Here is a 19,323-nt window from a genome sequence, read left to right as displayed (position 1 = left end):
CTCTGCTAGTGCACTTGGGAAAGCAGCAGAAGATGCCTCAAGTGCTTTGGCCCCTGAATCCATGTGGGAGATCCAGATGGAGTTTAAGTCTCCTTGCTTCAGCTTGGCCCAGCCCTAGCTGTTGCAGCCATTTGGAATGTGAACCAGCAGATGGAAGACTGATCTCTCTCTAACTAACTTTCAAAGTAAATAAATAAATCTGGCCAGCGCCGCGGCTCACTAAGCTAATCCTCCACCTTGCGGCGAAGGCACACCGGGTTCTAGTCCCGGTCGGGGCACTGGATTCTGTCCCGGTTGCCCCTCTTCCAGGCCAGCTCTCTGCTGTGGCCAGGGAGTGCAGTGGAGGATGGCCCCAAGTGTTTGGGCCCTGCACCCCATGGGAGACCAGGAGAAGCACCTGGCTCCTGCCATCGGATCAGCGCGGTGTGCCGGCCGCAGCGCGCCTACCGCGGCGGCCATTGGAGGGTGAACCAACGGCAAAAGGAAGACCTTTCTCTCTGTCTCTCTCTCACTGTCCACTCTGCCTGTCAAAAAAAAAAAAAATAATAATAATAATAAAATAAATAAATAAATCTTTCTGAAAAAATCAGAACTATAAATATGTGAAAATTCACTTACAGGCCCTTCTGACCTTTTTTCTTTTTCTTTCTTTTTTATTAGACAGGCAGAGTTAGACAGTGAGAGAGAGACAGAGAGAAAGATCTTCCTTCCGTTGGTTCACCCCCCAAATGGCCGCCACGGCCAACGCGCTGTGCCGATCTGAAGCCAGAAGCCAGGTGCTTCCTCCTGGTCTCCCATGTGGGTGCAGGCACCCAAGCACTTGGGCCATCCTCCACTGCCCTCCCTGGCCACAGCAGAGAGCTGGCCTGGAAGAGGGGCAACCGGGACTAGAACCTGGTGCCCACATGGGATGCCGGCACTGCAGCAGAGGATTAACCAAGTGAGCCATGCGCGAGCCCCCTTTTTTCTTAAGATTTAACACTGAACAGTCTCTGGAAGCCACATTGCAGCTCCCAGTCCTCCTCCTTTCCTTTGGATTTTTTTAACAACAGGATGGTAAAATAAACAGCAAGTTGGGAGACCTGGGTTCTAGTGCTAGTTTTGTTTCTCACTAGCTGTGTGATCCTGACTTAATCCTTAACTTCTCTGGGTCTCAGTTTCCCCATCACTAAAATAGAGAGGTGACCAGCTTCTAATTTTTGTTTTTAAGATTTATTATAGCCGGCGCCGTGGCTCACTAGGCTAATCCTCTGCCTAGCGGCGCCGGCACCCCAGATTCTAGTCCCGGTCGGGGCACCAATCCTGTCCCGGTTGCCCCTCTTCCAGGCCAGCTCTCTGCTGTGGCCAGGGAGTGCAGTGGAGGATGGCCCAAGTGCTTGGGCTCTGCACCCCATGGGAGACCAGGATAAGCACCTGGCTCCTGCCATTGGATCGGTGCGGTGCGCCGGCTGCAGCGCGCCTACCGTGGCGGCCATTGGAGGGTGAACCAACAGCAAAAGGAAGACCTTTCTCTCTGTCTCTCTCTCTCACTGTCCACTCTGCCTGTCAAAAAAAAAAAAAAAAAAAAAAAAAAAAAAAAAAAAAAAAAGAACAATACTAAAATTAAAAAAAAAAAAAGATTTATTATAAAGAAATAAATCTTGAAAGTCGAAGCTTTAGGGAGAGGAGAGACAGAAATTTTCCATCCATTGGTTCACTTCCCAGACGGCTGTAACGGAAGCCAGGAGCTTCATCTGGGTCTCCCACATGGGTGTAGGGCCCAAACACTTAGGCCACCTACTGCTGCTTTTTCCAGGCCATTAGCAGGGAGCTGGATTGGAAGTGGAGACACAGACTGTGCCCATATTGAATGCCAGCATCGCAGGCAGCAGCTTAACCTGCCACACCACACCACCAGCCCATTTCTAAGGTCCTTTCAGTTCCAATATTCAAAGTCTGAACCTGCCTTTCAAGGACCCTTTCTCCCAAAGAGCGCCTGCTCTACTAGCCCACCAGGTGGCACTCAAATACCACCCTGCAAATACACCATGACCAAGTTAGTTCTTTATCCCGCTTCTTATTCTTAAACCCTAAACTACCAACAGAACACATCCTCACCCCACAGTCTCTTGAATAACTCGATTCTGCCTCCATCACCGTTCTTCCCATAATAAAGCTGATTACCATCCCCCAACTCCTATTAAATATGAACACTCACATAAACTCTTCAAAGTTTGTCACAATACAAAAATGTTAAGGTATTACCTTATTTTTAGAACCTTATTTTCCCCCATACTTACATGAAATAGACTAAAAAACATATAAAACATCTCATTTCATACACATGATATAATGTACAAGTTAACAGACTGAGAAAGGACCTCACTGTTTAGTTGAAAGGTAAACTACTCAAAATGTAACTTTTATATCATTAGAAGGAAAACCTATGTACAGCATGGGAAAGGTAGTGTATTTTGAAGTAGAGTTCCTTCCTTCCTTCCTTCCTTTCTGTCTGTCTGTCTGTCTATCTATCTATCTATCTATCTCCCTACCTACCTATCATTAGAAGGGCAGAGAGATCTTCTATCCCAATAGCCAGGGTTTGGGTGGGCTGAGGTCAAGGAGCTTGGAATTCCAGCTGGGTCTCCTACGTGGTGGCAGGAAATCAAGTATTTGAGCCATCATCTGTTCACTGCCCAGATGCACATTAGCAGGAAGCTGGATAAGAAGCAGAGTAGCTGGAACCCGAACCAGGCACTCAGATGTGGGATGCAGGTGTCCCAAATGAGGACTTGACCACTGTGCCAAGTGTGTGTGTGTGTGTGTGTACACACCCAGTGGAGCAGCTGAGACTTGAACTGACACCCATATGGGATGTGGCACTGCAGGCAGTGGCTTTACCTGTTTTGCCACAGTGCAGGCCTGTGGTATATCTTCTTAAACAGTGAAGTTTATAATAAATTTTTAAAAATATCCTAACCATCTTAATATGCTTTAAAACTAAAATATCAGAATTCAGATTTGTAATTCTGACCCTGGAATCAGAAACGAGTTCTTAATCCCCAAAAAGAAGAGGTAAATAAAGCACATTCTACTCTAGCCGTCCTCAGTGTGAATCTTTTGCTGAATCAATCTTTTGGATGATTTGGTATTTAGGCACATTTTGTTTGATGGAAATAAGTAAATTCAGCTCTCTTCCCCTCCCCCAGCCAGGTCAAAACCAGAAGCCAGGAACTCCCTCTGGGTCTCCCACATGGGTGGCAGGAGCTTAACAATTTACATCATCATTCTCTGGTGCATAAGCAAAAATGCTAGATCAGAAATGGATAAGGGGCTGGTGCTGTGGCATAGCTGCTGAAGCCACCGCCTGTGGTGCTGACATCCCATATAGCTGCTGGTTCGAGTTCTGGCTGTTCCACTTCTGATCTAGCTCCCTGCTAATGCACCTGTCCAAATGCTTGGGCCCCTGCATCCACACAGGAGATCAGGATGAAGCTCCTGGCTCCTGGCTTTGGATCGGCCCACTCCCATTTGGGGAGTGAACCAGTGGATGGAAGATCTCTTTCTCTCTGTCTCTGCCTCTCTCTCTGTAGCTCTGTCTTTCAAATAAATAAATCTAAAAAAAAAAAAAAAAAAAGGCACTGGAGAAGACAGGACTCAAACCAGCACTCCAACATGGAATGCTGGTGTCCCAAGCAGCAACTTTAACTGCTATGCCACAATGTGTTGCTCCTTGTTCAAACTTAAAAAACAAAGCTGAACCTTGTGTGCTCATCCAACTTTTAAGAGAAGGAAGCGAGGGGGCAGGTGTTGTGGTGCAACAGGTTAAGCTGCCACTTGGGACACCATAGTTTATACAGTAGTGCCTGGGACTGGGTCCTGCACCTCTACTTTTTTTTTTTTAAGATTTATATATTTGAAAGTCAGAGTTACACAGAGATAGAAGGCAAGGCAGAGAGAGAGAGAGAGAGACAGAGACAGAGACAGGTCTTCCATCCGCTGGTTCACTCCCAATTGGCCGCAATGGTCGGAGCTGTGCCTATCTGAATCCAGGAGCCAGGAGCTTCTTCCGGGTCTTCCATACGGGTGCAGGAACTCAAGGCCATCTTCTACTGCTCTCCCAGGCCACAACAGAGAGCTGGATCAGAAATGGAACAGCTGGGACTCGAACTGGTGCCCATATGGGATGCCAGCACTGCAGGCGGTGGCTTTACCTGCTATGCCACAGCGCTGGCCCCTGGCACCTCTACTTCTAATCCAGCGCCATGCTAATTCATAATCTCCTGGGAGGCATCAGATGATGGCACAAGTACTTAGTTCCCTGCCACACACATGGGAGACCTGGATAGAGTTCTTGGCTCTTGGCTTTGGCCTGGCAAAACACGGGCTATTGAGGGCATTTGGGGAGTGAACCAGAAGATGGAAGATCAAGTTCTCTGTCACTCTTTCAAATAAACAAATCTTTTTTTTTTTTTTTTTTTAAGTTTCATTTATATGCAAGGCAGAGAGACAGAGAAAGAGGGAGATTTTCTGTTGGCTGGTTTACACCCCAAATGGCCATAAAGGCCAGGGCTAGGCCAGGCCAAAGCTGGGAGTCTGGAATCCATCAGGGTCTCCCATATAGGACCAAGTACTTGCATCATCTTCTGCTTCTTTCCCAGGCTCATCAGCAGGGAGCTGGACTGAAAGTGGAGCAACCAGGACTTGAACCAGTACTCACATGGGTTGCCTGCACTGCAGGCAGATTAACTCACTATGCCACAATGCCATCCCCAAAATAAAATATTTTTTTTAAAAAAGAAGAGGGACCAGCATTGTGGCATAGTGCACTAAGCTGTCCCATCCTATATGGGCACCATTTCCAGTCCTGGCTGCTCTGCTTCTTCTTCTTCTTCTTTTTTTTTTTTTTAAATTATTATTATTATTTTTTTGACAGGCAGAGTGGACAGTGAGAGAGAGACAGAGAAAGGTCTTCCTTTGCCGTTGGTTCACCCTCCAATGGCCACCACGGTCGGCGCATCGCGCTGATCCGAAGGCAGGAGCCAGGTGCTTCTCCTGGTCTCCCATGGGGTGCAGGGCCCAAGCACTTGGGCCATCCTCCACTGCACTCCCGGGCCATAGCAGAGAGCTGGCCTGGAAGAGGGGCAACCGGGACAGAATCCGGTGCCCTGACCGGGACTAGAACCCGGTGTGCCGGCACCACAAGGCGGAGGATTAGCCAAGTGAGCTGTGGCGCCGGCCGCTGCTCTGCTTCTGATCTACCTCTTGCTAATGCAGCCGAGTAAGTAGCAGAAGATGGCCCAAGTGCTTGTTCCCTGCCACCTACAGGGAGATCTGAAACTCCTGGCTCCTGGTTTCAGCCTGGCCCAGTCCTGGCTATTGTGGCCATCTGGGGAGTGGACCAGAGGGTAGAAGATCTCTTTCTTTCTCACCTCTCACCCTCCCAGTATAACTCTGCCTTTCAAATAATAATAATAAAAAAAAAATCTTAAAAAAAAAAAAAGAGAGAGAGAAGGAAATGAGAGCCTTTTTCAAATAAAAGGGTACTTCAAAAAGTTCATGGTGGGACAAAAAGGTTTATTTTGGTGCAAAAATTTCTGAAATCCATGCATATCTGTATACTCACCTTCAGCATAATGTCTAAGGTAGTGCCATCACCATGTTTCAAGACAGTCAGATAGACCTACAAGAGAATACAGGAACAAAATGGCCATTTGATTAAATATATCCTGCTTCAAATACTCTTAATGAAAAGACAGAACATAAGCAAAGGGGCTGATGTTGTGGTACAGTATGTTAAACTGCCACTAGTAACACTAGCATCTCATATGAGCACCTGTTTTCAGTCCTGGCTATTCTACTTCCTGTCCAGGTCACTGCTAATACGCCCGTTTATTTCAAATAAATAAATCTCTTTTTAAAAAAATTATTTATTTATTTGAGAAGCAGAATTACAGAGAGAGGGAAAGACAGAGGAAGGTCTTCCATCTGTTGGTTCACTCTGCAAATGGCCACAATAGCTAGAGCTGGGCTAATCCAAAGCCAAGAGCCAGGAGCTTCTTCTGGGTCTCCTATGTGGGTGCAGGGGCCCAGGCACTTGGGCCATCTTCTGTTGCTTTCCCAGGCTATTTGCAAGGAGCTGGATTGAAGTGGAGCAGCCAGCACTCGAACTGGAGCCCATATGGGATGCACCACCAGCACCCAAATAAATAAATCTTAGAGAAAAAAGGGAAAAATTGTAAAGAGCCATGTGTCGGGGCCTGTGCTTTGGTTCACTGGGTTAGGCCACTGTTTACGACACTGGCATACCATATTGGAATCTTGACTGCTCTGCTTCCAGTTCAGCTTCCTGCTACTGGGCTTCAGAAGGCAGTGGAGGATGGCTCAAGTACTTGGGCTCCACCACCCTAACAGAGACCAGGATGGAATTCCTGGCTCCTGACTTCAGCCTTGTCCAGCCTCAACCAATGTGGCCATTTGCAGGGTGAAGCAGTGGATAGAGGATCTCTCGACCTCTCCACCTCTCCCTCTTTCTCTTTGTTGCTCTGCCTTTCAAATGTATAACCCTTAAAAAAAGTTATTCTTTACAAAAAAAAAATTTAACATGTGAGAATATAACAAATAAATTACAGGCGGGAGCTATCAGTCCTGTGAGCAACCACTAGGCACCTGGAAGGCAGTGACGGCAGAACAACACATCAGTTCTCTCAGGGAACGTGCACAGCTAATCACCATTTAGTACCACAGGGCTGACTGAGACATTTCAATCAAACGAGGGGCTGGTTACAAACCACCTAAATGGCACATACTAAAATAATCAGACACGGCTTGTGGGTCATTTCTCATATAAGTTTTAGTTATTATTTAAAAAGTTCTATGCTTTACAGAGTGGTGCAGTTACCTAAGAGTCATGGGAATTTATTATAAAAACCTACAGGACTCCTCAGATCAGCGGAGAGAATCTGTTTTCCTTCCACGTGGTCCTTAAATCGACGACGGGCTTCTTCTAATGTTGCCTTATGTCCTGCTTTTCCTAGTTTGCCCAGAACCAAGCCCCTCAGGAGTGCATCTAGATGACCTGATGGAGAAGTAAAGGAGACACAGGACTACTTAAAAAACCTACTTTTACAAATTAACCCCTGGGTGTCTTAGAATTATGCTATGCCATGTCTACGGTCTTGAATAATCAATTATCTTAATACTTGAGAGAAAAATGATTTAAATTTATCATTAAATCCAAAGAATGAAATGAAGTGTAAACAGACGAGACCAACAACTCATTTTCTGACTTCATGTATAGTCATAAATGCCAAATATTATAATTTACTAAATCTTTTCTATTAATACTGTTAAGGATTATGTGATGACAACAGGCTTAGATCATAGAGTTTTGGCCCAAGGTTCACAGAAACACCACATTTTGGAACTAGTATGTTCTGTGTACAATAAATTGAAATATTCTATTTTTAAAATAAAAATCTGATGAATGGATTCCTCCAAAGACATGCAAATAGCCAGTTAACATTGAAGGAGACGTTCAATATCATTAGTCGTTAGGGAGATGAAAAGCAAAACCACAATGATATGACTTCACACCCACTGGAATGACTATAATTAAAAGGACAGACATAACCAAGTGTTGGCAAGGATGTGGAGAAATTGGAACACTTAGACATTGCTTATAGGAATGTAAAATAGTAGCCATTTAGAAAACAGCCTGGTAGTTCCTCAAAAGGTTAAACATAGAAATTCCACTCTTAAGTAGATACCCACGAGAAAGTAAAGCACATGCCTACACAAAAACTTGTGCATCAATATTCAGAGCAGAATTCCTAATAGTGAAAAAGTGGAACAATTCAAACGTTTGTCAGCAGGTGAATAAACAAAACACGCTACAGCCACACAATGGAGGAAGAAGTGCTATCCATCACAATACGGATGAACCCTGAGGACGTGCTAAGTGAAAGATGCCAGGCACAAAAAGCCGTGCATTGCCTGATTCCATTTATTTCAAACATCCAGAACAAGCAAACGGTGCTGTGGAGAGATCAGTGGATGCCAGGGAATGGCAACTCTGTTAATGAATACTGGGGTGAAGTTTTTGGGGTGAAGAAATAGTTCTGGAATTAGAGAGTGGTGATGGCTGCACACCTTGTGAACATACTAAAAACACTGAACTATACACTTTTTTTAAAAGGATGAATTTTATGGTATGTGAATTTTTAAAAAAAAATTAGCAGACAAAAGTGACAACAGTACAATGGACAAATAAAATGTAGTATATTCATGTAATGAAATGAAACAGCAATCATGTGCCTGGGAAGGCAGTAGAGGATGGCCTGAGTGCTTGGGCCCCTGCCACACTCGTGGGAGACCAGGATGGAGTTTCAGGCTCCTGGCTCCAGCTTGGCCCAGTCCTGGCCATTGCAGTCATTTAAGGAGTGAACCAACAGATGAAGATCTCTTTCTCTCTTCTTCTCTCTTTGTTAACTCTGCCTTTCAAATAAATAAATCTTGGAAAGAAAAAGAAATACAAAACAGCAATAAAAAGAAATCCACAACCTGTATGTATCTTAACATCATGTCTAGTGAGAGAAGCCGAGTAAGAACCAAACACACAGTATATGATTTTATTTATATAAAGTAGAAGAATGCTATAAAATCTCCCAACTTAAAAAAGCAGCCTTTTTTCACCCCAGGCCTCTCAAGTCTACCTTCTTTTTTAGGATCACTTTTTCAGCAAACATCCTTTAAAAAGTTGTTTAAATGTATTGTTGCCATTTCCTCTCCTTTCACATTCTGAAGAACTTGTTCCTCATCACTCCCTAAAACTTGTTAACTTCAATAACCAGTTCTCCTTCATCATTTTGCTTGACTTACAGCATTATCTGACACAGTTGATCACTCTCCCTTAAAAATACTATTTGTTTGTTTCTTTCTTTTTAAACATTTTATTTATTTGAGAGGCAGAGCTACAGACAAAGAGAGGCAGACACAGAGAGAAGGGTCCGCTGGTTCACTCCCCAAATGGCCACAATGGCCGGAGCTAAGTTAATCTGAAGCCGGAGCCAGGAGCTTCCTCTGGGTCTCCCACCCGGGTCCAGGGGCCCAAGTGCTCAGGCCATTTTCCACTGCTTTCCCAGGATATAGCAAACAGCTGGATTGGAAGAGGAGCAGCTGAGACAGGAACCAGTGCCCATATGGGATGCCTGTGCTGCAGGTAGAGGCTCAGTCTATTAAGCCACAGTGCCAGCCCCAGTTTCTTTCTTTTTAATTTTCATTTATTTATTTGAGAGATAGAGAAAGAAAAAGATAAACAGAAAAAACTCTTGTCCACCATTTCACTCCCCAGATGCCTGCAACAGCCAAGGCCAGGTGGGCCAAAGCCAAAAGCGCTCAATGCAGGTCTCACGTGGGCAGCAGGAACCCAAGTTCTTGAGCCCTTGCTGCCGCCTCCCAAGGTCTGCACTGGTGGGAAGCTGGAGTCAGGTACTGAACACAGGTATTCACTCTGGTGTGAGACTCAGGTGTCTTTCAACTGTTGATTTAAATATTAGGCTAAATGTCTACCCCCAAAATAGTTTCTTTAAGTTCTGGGATACCCCGCACCGGCTCAATCCTACCTCACTGGCCAGAATCCTCCACCCAACTTCTAAATTCCAGATTTCCTAGGACCGAGTCCTTAGGTGATCTCATCCAGTTTCATGGCTGGATATACTGTCTACACACTAATGACTCCCAAATGTACTTAGCCAGTCTGGCCCTCCAGGCATGACGACTCTCCACCTGGATGTCTAAAGGACCTAGATTTAACATGCCCCAAACCAAAACCAAAGTAGACTCCCTTTTGCTATTGAATCTGCTTTTACAGCAGTCTCTCTCTCTCTCTCTCCACACACACACACACACACACACACAGTGTATATATACATAGTGTGTGTGTGTGTGTATATATATATATATATGTACACAATGGGTGGACCTTTAGGGACTCATCTGCTTCCCACGCCCCTTCTTTCACTAACTTTGTCCCAGCCGTCTGTTATCCCTGGAACTCTCCAAGCATGCTTCCGCCTCGGGTCTTCCACACTTCTGACAGGACCAGTTTTCTCCTAGCTGTCCTCCTCATAGTTCTCTCCCTCAGCTCTCTGCTGAATCTCAAATATCCCTTACTAGTGACTGTTGCCCAACTTTATTTTCCTTCATGATGCTTGCTACCTCCCAGAACATTATGTACTTATTTGCTGCATCTCCCACAGAGCACAAGCCACACAGGGCATTGTTGTGTTAGTTGCTGTATCCTCAGCTCCTAGAAGTGTCTGGCATTACTAATGGCATAAATACTTCTTGAATCACTGAAGGAAAGACACCTAATTCTAGGTATTACTACTACTGTTCTCATTTCAAAAGACTCCCAAATCAAGACTACAAGCAGAAGGAAATACCAACATTAGTGATTAGTAGATGGTGGAAAATAATTACATTCAAAGCCTTCAGATCATCATTCCCAACATTTAAATGACAGTAAAAAGAGTAAATATATGATTATAGAAATAATCATGGATGAGTCAAATAACATACTTCATTCAGAGAGCTGACCCCATGACTCTTAGTACCTTTAAAAGTGGTACACAAGGTGTTATTTACGGTAATACATAATATAATCCAAAATTCCCATGAGCCTTTTCTGACCAAAATGGGCCTTCTGAACTCTTTCAAAGGCTTCTGTTTCAGACCGGTGCCATGGCTTAACAGGCTAATCCTCCGCCTTGTGGCGCCGGCACACCGGGTTCTAGTTCCGGTCGGGGTGCCGGATTCTGTCCCGGTTGCTCCTCTTCCAGTCCAGCTCTCTGCTATGGCCAGGGAGTGCAGTGGAGGATGGCCCAAGTGCTTGGGCCCTGCACCCCATGGGAGACCAGGAGAAGCACCTGGCTCCTGCCTTCAGATCAGCGCGGTGTGCCGGCCGCAGTGCGCTGGCCACGGCGGCCATTGGAGGGTGAACCAACAGCAAAGGAAGACCTTTCTCTGTCTCTCTCTCTCACTGTCCACTCTGCCTATCAAAAATAAATAGATAAATAAATAAAAGGCTTCTGTTTCCATCACTGTGCACAAGTCCCATTTAGCAATGAATACACACATGCGCTGGGCTCCTGTGCTGAGGATCCACCCAGCTTCACCAGCAGACTTGTCTTTGTTTCTGGCTAGCTGAATACATAGTAACATCCAGTAGAGATTAAAATTTCTGACTGATTCTTTCCCCATTCAGCACTTCCATTACCTTCTCCAGGTTTGGGGTCCCAGCCCAGTCTCTCCCCTATAGGTGAAAAGACATCTTTCACAAACTCCTGGATTTCCTCATAGAAGTCTGTGTGGGACAAGAGAGTTGAGAGAATCCCCAGGTTACAGCTCAGGTCGCTCCATACAGTATAATTGGGCTCATTCACAAAAGCCTCCATGACTTTTAGAACCTCTACAGTGCTAATGATTCCAGCTCGAGCCTGGGATAGGAAAAAACATAAATTAACCTCGTCTTCAAACAACACAAAACAAAAAAACATGTATTTTGGCACTGTCCTATTGTTAATGATCTTTTTTAAGGAAATAAGACTATGTAAACTCAGAAGAATATTGTGGAATAAAAAGGCTATTCTGAAAACATTTCGTATTCAGTTTCTTGCTCTTTATAAAAGAACTTAAAAACAATTACATTAAAATCCCCTAATTTGGAAACATCAACAAACCAGTTTAACTTCCTATTTCTACTCCGTTTCAGGGGCCTTGGCTTTGTTTTTGTGTTGAAAATTTTCATACTTTCAGAAAAGTTGCAATAGTCAGGGCTTTGATTTTTGACAGAGGCTCTTTCAAAACTGGACCTGTGAACTGTGTCAATTTAAGCCTCTGCTTTACTCACTTCTAAAAGAACAGAAACTGAAGGCACTACAGACTCTGAGTCCTTTCAGAACTAGCAGAGTTAGGAAAGGAACTTGTTATAGCAGCCAACTGCACAAACAGCCCGCTCTCCTGGGACAGGACTCAGCAATGAGATCAGCAGATGGGAGGCTTTGTGCATCAATGCTAATCTGTGTTTATACAAACGCGCAACCCAAAACCAGTGACTACAGAGAGAAGGGAAAATTTCAAGTCCAATTTAAACGAACACTAGAAAGAATGACCATTTTATCACAGTTAAAGACATCCGTAAGTTACTTATGTTGGCATCATAAAGATAATAATACTAATTGCAACTTTAAATCCTCACAGGAACAAAGCCAAATATAATTGTAAAGCTAATGGGATATAATCTGTATAAGAATGTTAAAAAGAAAAAATTCTAGCTTTCCCAGTGAAGTACAATCATTACTTTAGAAAAACATAAAATCCTCTGAATGAATTATTAAAAAAATACTCAGTATGGAAATTTCTTCAAGGCTCACATCGATTGCTGTTTACATTACAAAGCACAATTTAAATAAAGATGGTTGCAAAAACCAGCTTAGGAATAATGAAATTTGCTTCTGATAGATTATATAATTTAAATTTGTCATGTTAAATTAATAATCAGTCTTTTGCTCTAGTCCCAAAAGTGTGTAACCTTCAAGAAGAACCATATTCTTATTATGTTTCAGACACTCCAGAAAAAACAAAATCCATCATATCACATAAATGAAAGATGCTCACCAAGGAGAAGAGGTCATTCTGTAATCCAAGCCGATCCACAGGGGGCAGAGAAAGGTCACGAATGCCTGGTAATAAACTTTCCAGCATAGCAGAGCTGTACTGGGTCCGATAAAACCCAACTGTTCCCAGGTTTAACTGAAAAGATATGTAATAGGTACCATTAACAGTTCCATTTGTTATTTCTTTTTAGACAGTCAGAGTTAGACAGTGAGAGAGAGAGAGAGAGAGAGAGAGACAGAGAGAAAGGTCTTCCTTTTTCCATTGGTTCACCCCCCAAGTGCCTGCTACGGCTGGCACGTTGCGCCGATCCGAAGCTAAGAGCCAGGTGCTTCCTCCTGGTCTCCCATGCGGGTGCAGGGCCCAAGGACCTGGGCCATCCTCCACTGCCTTCCTGGGCCACAGCAGAGACCTGGACTAGAAGAGGAGCAACCGGGACAGAATCTGGCGCCCCAACTGGGACTAGAACCTGGGGTGCCAACGCCGCAGGCGGAGGATTAGCCTAGTGAGCCACAGTGCCAGCCTTGTTTTTAAATCAACCCTTTTCGATGTGTAAAAGGTTTTGGATATGCATACGTTTGAGTGGGAAACAACAAAGTCCACATATGCTAACTGACAGGGGTCAAAACAACACAACACATAAAGAATCAGTTTACAAAAATGAACAGAGGCAAAAGAAAACAGATACAGAAAGTTGAAATGGGTGGGGGGGTCAAAGTGAGGGACAGCAGAGAGAAAATGTCAAGGAGAGGGAAACTAATGTGCATACATTTCTATTTCTAATCCCAATGGTCAGTTTCAGGTTTACAGAAAATATTTACTATATATAAAAACACTCGGACAGTGGAACCTTTGAGAAAGACCAAATCCTTACAAATACTGATCTATTGAGCCCAAAGCCTTAGTAGAATAACAATTATCAGTTCCTAAACTTTAAAGAATTATGTGCAGATGGCCTGTGCCGAGGCTCACTAGGCTAATCTGCCTGTGGCGCTGGCATCCTGGGTTCTAGTCCCGGTTGGGGCGCTGGTTCTGTCCCGGTTGCTCCTCTTCCAGTCCAGCTCTCTGCTGTGGCCCAGGGAGACAGTGGAGGATGGCCCAAGTGCTTAGGTCCTGCACCCCTGTGGGAGACCAGGAGGAAGCACCTGGCTCCTGGTTTCGGACTGGCACAGCAGGCCGGCCATAGCAGCCATTTGGGGTGTGAACCAACGGAAGGAAGACCTTTCTCTCTAACTCTGCCTGTCAAAAAAAAAAAAAATTATGTGGAGCTAAAAGGCAGTATCACATAATATTTGGACAATTATTCTCTATAGGTCATTTACCAACAGCCAAAAATCCTTTTTGAAAATATTTATATACACAGTAGCTTAATGGTAAAATAATTATATATACATACTTTACTCTTTGTGTGTATTTTTTAAAGGGAAGTGTATATTTATTTAAAATTTATTTGACAGATAGAGTTAGACAGTGAGAGACAGACAGAGAGAAAGGTCTTCCTTCTGTTGGTTCACCCCCCAAAATGGCTGCTATGGCAGAGCTACGCCTATCTGAAGCCAGGAGCCAGGTGCTTCCTCCTGGTCTCCCACGTGGGTACAGGGGCTCAAACACTTGGACCATCCTCCACTGTCTTCCCGGGCCACAGCAGAGAGCTGGACTGGAAGAGGAGCAACCAGGACTAGAACCCGGCGCCCATATGGGATGCCAGCGCCGCAGGTGGAGGATTAACCAAGTGAGCCACAGCGCCAGCCTCTCTTTGTATGTATTTTTAAATAATTACTTACTTATTTGAAAGGTGGAGCCACAGAGAGAGAGGAAGGAGGGGAGACACAGAGAACTTCCATTAGCTTGTTCAGTTCCCAAATGGCCACAATATCCAGGTATGGGCCAGGCGGATACCAAGAGTCAGAAACCCCATGCTGGGGCTGGGGCTGTGGCATAGTGGGCTAGGCCTCCACCTGCGGTGTCGGAATCCCATATGGGTGCCAGTTCAAGTCCTGGCTGCTTCTCTTCCAATCCGGTTCTCTGCTGTGTGGCCTGGGAAAGCAGTGGAGGATGGCCCAAGTGCTTGGACCCCTGGATCCACATGGGAGACCCAGAAGAAGCTCCTGGCTTCGGATCAGCTCAGCTCTGGCCATTGCAGCCATCTGGGGAGTGAACCAGCAGATGGAAGACCTTTCTCTTTTGTCTCTCCCTCTTTCTGTCTGTAACTCTACCTCTCAAATAAAAAAAATCTTTAAAAAAAAAAAAAGAAAGAAAGAGAGAGAAAGAGAAAGAAAAGGAAAGAAAAGGAAAGGAAGGAAAGAAGGAAGGAAGGAAGAGAAAAAGAAAAAGAAACTCCATGCTGGTCTCCCACAAGAGTGGCAGGGGCTCGAGTACTTGGGTTATTCTCTGTTGCCTTCCCAGCTCTATTAGCAGGAAGCTGGATCAGAAGTGGAGCAGCCAGGACCTGAACCAGCACTCTGATATGCAATGCTAGTGTTGTAGACAGTGCTTTAACCCCACTGCACCACAACACTGACCTCTATTAATATCTTTTAAATTATCTCAGAAGTAAAAAAAATATTTATTTGAAAGGCAGAAACAAAGAGATTGATCTTCCATCCATTGGTTCACTCTCCAAATGGCCACAAGTGAGAGCTGAGCCAGGATGAAGCCAGAAGCCAGGAACTCCATCAGGGTCTCCCTCCTGGGTGGCAGGGGCCCAAGTATTAGCAGATGCATTAGCAGGGAGTTGAATCTATCCCACAATTTTAATGCAATTATTTTATTGATTTCCTTTATCTTTTACTGTAGGAATAACCTTTTTTTTTCCTTTACCTAATTAAAATCATAGGGGCTAGTGTTGTAGTGTAGCAGGTAAAGCCTCTGCCTACGACTCCAGCATCCCACATGGACACTGGTTTGAGACACAGCTGCTCTACTTCCAATCCAGCTCCCTGCTAATGCACCTGCAAAGGCATTGGAAGATGGCCCAGGTGATCAGGATCCTGCAGCCATGTGGGATACAGAGGAAGCTCCAGCTCCTGGCTTTGGCCTGGCCCAGCCCTGGTCATTGTGGCCATTTAGTAAGTGAATCAGCAGATGGAAGCTCTCTCTGCAAATCTTTCAAATGAATAAAAAAAACAAAATCAGCATATATACCTTTTGCCCATTTGTAAGAAATGTTTCTTACTGCTGCGTACTTTCAGATTATAATTTCATATATAATTTTAAACAGTAATAAATAGTCCAAGTATATTTTAAAATATATTTTACAAACAAAAACAGAAAAATAGCTCTTTTCAGAAAAGTGCAAAAGTCTGAAATGCTGTATAATCATAACCCTGGAGAAGAGTCTATAAGAGTTAATTTCTTTTCTTTCTTTTTTTTTTTTTTTGAAAGACAGAGTTAGAGAGAAAGGTAGAGACAGACAGAGGTCTTCCATCTGCTGGTTCACTCCCCAGATAGCCACAACAATTGGAGCTGCGCCGATCTGAAGCCAGGAGCCAGAAGCTTCTTCCAGGACTCCCACGCGGGTGCAGGGGCCCAAGGACTTGGGCCATCTTGTACTGCTTTCCCAGGCCATAGCAGAGAGCTGGATTGGAAGTGGAGCAGCCGGGACATGAACCGGCGCCCATATAGGATGCTGGCACTGCAGGCTGGGGCTTTAACCCACTGCGCTACAGTGCTGGCCCCTGTAAGAGCTAATTTCATTATGAAGGTGCAGAAGATAGAATAATGAAAAAAATCACACTTACCCACAGGTATTTTTGCTAAAGGAATGTCACATTTCAGTAACACAAACTGATTATTATGTTTGTCTGATCTCATTTGATTACAGTTGTGCACATATGATGACAACACATCACTGAAGTTAACATGTCATTACAAGACAGGGCAGTTTGAAGTTGAGAGACTACAAATGTTTTGGTTAATGTGACTTTATACACAGCCTTCCATTTGCTTTTCCTCCTTAGTCCTATCCCTTTTTGTCTACCTAACTACTTCTCCCTTACCTACAAGGGCAAATGTCTGGACAAAACTATTTGAATAAAGAAAGTGACAGTAACAATCATCTTTTTAAAAACAGCCATGCTGGCCAGCACCGTGGCTCACTAGGCTAATCCTCCGCCTGCGGCGCCAGCACACCGGGTTCTAGTCCCAGTCAGGGCGCCGGATTCTGTCCCGGTTGCCCCTCTTCCAGGCTAGCTCTCTGCTGTGGCCCAGGAGTGCAGTGGAGGATGGCCCAAGTGCTTGGGCCCTGCACCCCATGGGAGACCAGGAGAAGCACCTGGCTCCTGGCTTTGGATCAGCGCGGTGCGCCGGCCACAGCGTGCTGGCCGCGGCGGCCATTGGAGGGTGAACCAACAGCAAAAAGGAAGACCTTTCTCTCTGTCTCTCTCTCTCTCACTGTCCACTCTGCCTGTCCAAAAAACAAAAACAAAAACAAAACAAAACAAAACAAAAACAGCTATGCTGGGGCCAGGGCTGTGATGTAGTGGGTAAAACCGCTGCCTGCAGTGCTGGCATCCCATATGGGCGCCAGTTCGAGTTCCGGATGCTGCACTTTCGATTCAGCTCTCTGCTATGTCCTGGGAAAGTAGTAGAAGATGACCCAAGTCCTTGGGCCCCTGTACCCACAAGGGAGACCAGAAGAAGCTCCTGGCTGTTGGCTTTGGATTAGCCCAGCGCTAGCTATTGTGGCCATTTGGGGAGTGAACTAGCGGAATGGAAGATCTCTCTCTCTCTCTGCCTCTCTAATAAATAAATAAATCTTATAAAGCAAAACAGCTATGCCATCTCTGGACTTACCTTCACCCATTGGTCGGGTTTGACATTTTGCAAAACCACATTCATCTCTGGCTTGTCCATTAGAATTTTCAGTTTGGCCTGGTTGGGGTCTTCACTAGTAGATATTGTGATAGGAACCATCCACTGGGGACAATCTTCACCTAAGCAAGAGAACACACAGAAACCTTGACAAATAATTTTGCACAGGGAGAAACAGATGGTAAAGTGGAGAGTGACATGACTAGCACTGTGGCACAGAAGGTAAAGCCGCCACCTGTAGTGCCAGGACCCCATAGGGGTGCTGGTTTGTCTTGGCTGCTCCACTTCCAAATCAGCTCTCTGCTAACGTGCCTGGGAAAGCAGCGAAGATAATCCAAGTCCTTAGACCCCTGCACCCCATGTGGGAGACCCAGAAAGAAGCTCCTGGCTCCTGGCTTCAGATCAGTCCAGCTCCAGCCGTTGCAGTCATTTGGGGGAGTGAACCAGTGGATGGAAGATCTCTCTCTCTCTCTCTCTCTCTGTAACTCTACCTTTCAAATAAATCAATTTTTAAAAGAGAGAGAGGAGCCAGCACTGTGGCATAGTGGGTAAAGGTGCCACCTGCAGTGCTGGCATCCCATATGGGCGCCAGTTCGTGTCCCAGCTGCTCCACTTCTGATCCAGCTCTCTGCTGTGGCCTGGGGAAGTAGTAAGAAGACGGTTGAAGTCCTTGGGCCCCTGCACCCTCGTAGGTGACCTGGAAGAAGCTCCTGGCTCCTAGCTTCGGATCAGTCCAGCTCTGGCCATTGTGGTCAACTGGGGAGTGAACCAGCAGATGGCAGACCTCTCTCTCTCTCTGCCTCTCCTTCTCTGTTTAACTCTTTCAAATAAATAAATAAATCTTTATTAAGAAAAAAAAAAAGAAGAGAAAGAGAGAGAGAGAGGCCTGGTGTCCTAATCAGAAGCTTGAGTCTTGGCCGGCGCCGTGGCTCAACAGGCTAATCTTCCGCCTTGCGGCGCCGGCACACCGGGTTCTAGTCCCGGTCGGGGCACCGATCCTGTCCCGGTTGCCCCTCTTCCAGGCCAGCTCTCTGCTGTGGCCAGGGAGTGCAGTGGAGGATGGCCCAAGTCCTTGGGCCCTGCACCCCATGGGAGACCAGGAGAAGCACCTGGCTGCTGCCATCGGAACAGCGCGGTGCACCGGCCGCAGCGCGCTACCGCGGCGGCCATTGGAGGGTGAACCAACGGCAAAAGGAGGACCTTTCTCTCTGTCTCTCTCTCTCTCTCTCACTGTCCACTCTGCCTGTCAAAAATTAAAAAAAAAAAAAAAAAAAAGCTTGAGTCTTAACTCTTGAGTCAACAGCTCATTCTTAGTACATGAACTCTTCTTGTAGGTAATATGAATAAGATTAGTGTTAACAAGAGACAATTTCCTAACTAAATTTCAACAGTATAAAAAAAAGAACAGTTAAATCACTTAAAGAATCACTAATGCAATGATTTTTTTTTAAAGATTTATTTTATTTATTTGAAAGAGTTACAGAGAGAGGTAGAGACAGAGAAAGAGGTCTTCCATCCGCTAGTTCACTCCACAGCTGGCCATAATGGCCGGAGCTGCACCGATTCGAAGCCAGGAGCCAGGAGCTTCTTCCGGGTCTCCCATGAGGGTGCAGGGGCCTGAGGACTTGGGCCAGCCTCTACTGGGCTATCCCAGGCCATAGCAGAGAGCTGGATCGGAAGACGAGCAGCCGGGACTAGAACGGGCACCCAAATGGGATGCTGGCACTTCATTAACCTGCTGAGCCACAGCACCGGCCCCTAATGTAATGATTTTAACTTGTTTTCCTTTTATAGACCAATAGAGATACCAATGATTTTACGGTTCAAATAAATTTTGAGGAGAAAGGGCTCATGTAT

At 45.2% G+C, this 19,323-nt stretch overlaps 1 protein-coding gene across 2 annotated transcripts in view; it reads right to left on the bottom strand.

Moving 5' to 3' along the window:
- The window catches only part of NPEPPS (aminopeptidase puromycin sensitive), a 115,665-nt gene that overhangs the window by 7,536 nt on the left and 88,806 nt on the right, over window positions 1-19,323 (bottom strand). For both annotated transcript variants that reach the window (XM_062175599.1, XM_062175598.1), the window contains exons 15-19: window positions 17,449-17,588; window positions 12,658-12,792; window positions 11,258-11,477; window positions 6,915-7,057; window positions 5,606-5,662 (exon numbers count right to left, since the gene is read on the bottom strand). In XM_062175599.1, the coding sequence (XP_062031583.1) occupies window positions 5,606-5,662; window positions 6,915-7,057; window positions 11,258-11,477; window positions 12,658-12,792; window positions 17,449-17,588 (695 nt within the window). The remainder of the gene's footprint in view (window positions 1-5,605; window positions 5,663-6,914; window positions 7,058-11,257; window positions 11,478-12,657; window positions 12,793-17,448; window positions 17,589-19,323) is intronic.

The sequence above is a fragment of the Lepus europaeus genome, chromosome 18, assembly GCF_033115175.1.
Source record: "Lepus europaeus isolate LE1 chromosome 18, mLepTim1.pri, whole genome shotgun sequence".
Taxonomy (NCBI): domain Eukaryota; kingdom Metazoa; phylum Chordata; class Mammalia; order Lagomorpha; family Leporidae; genus Lepus; species Lepus europaeus.
Note: the sequence above shows the minus strand (reverse complement) of the source record. Positions and strands in the feature narration are given on the sequence as shown.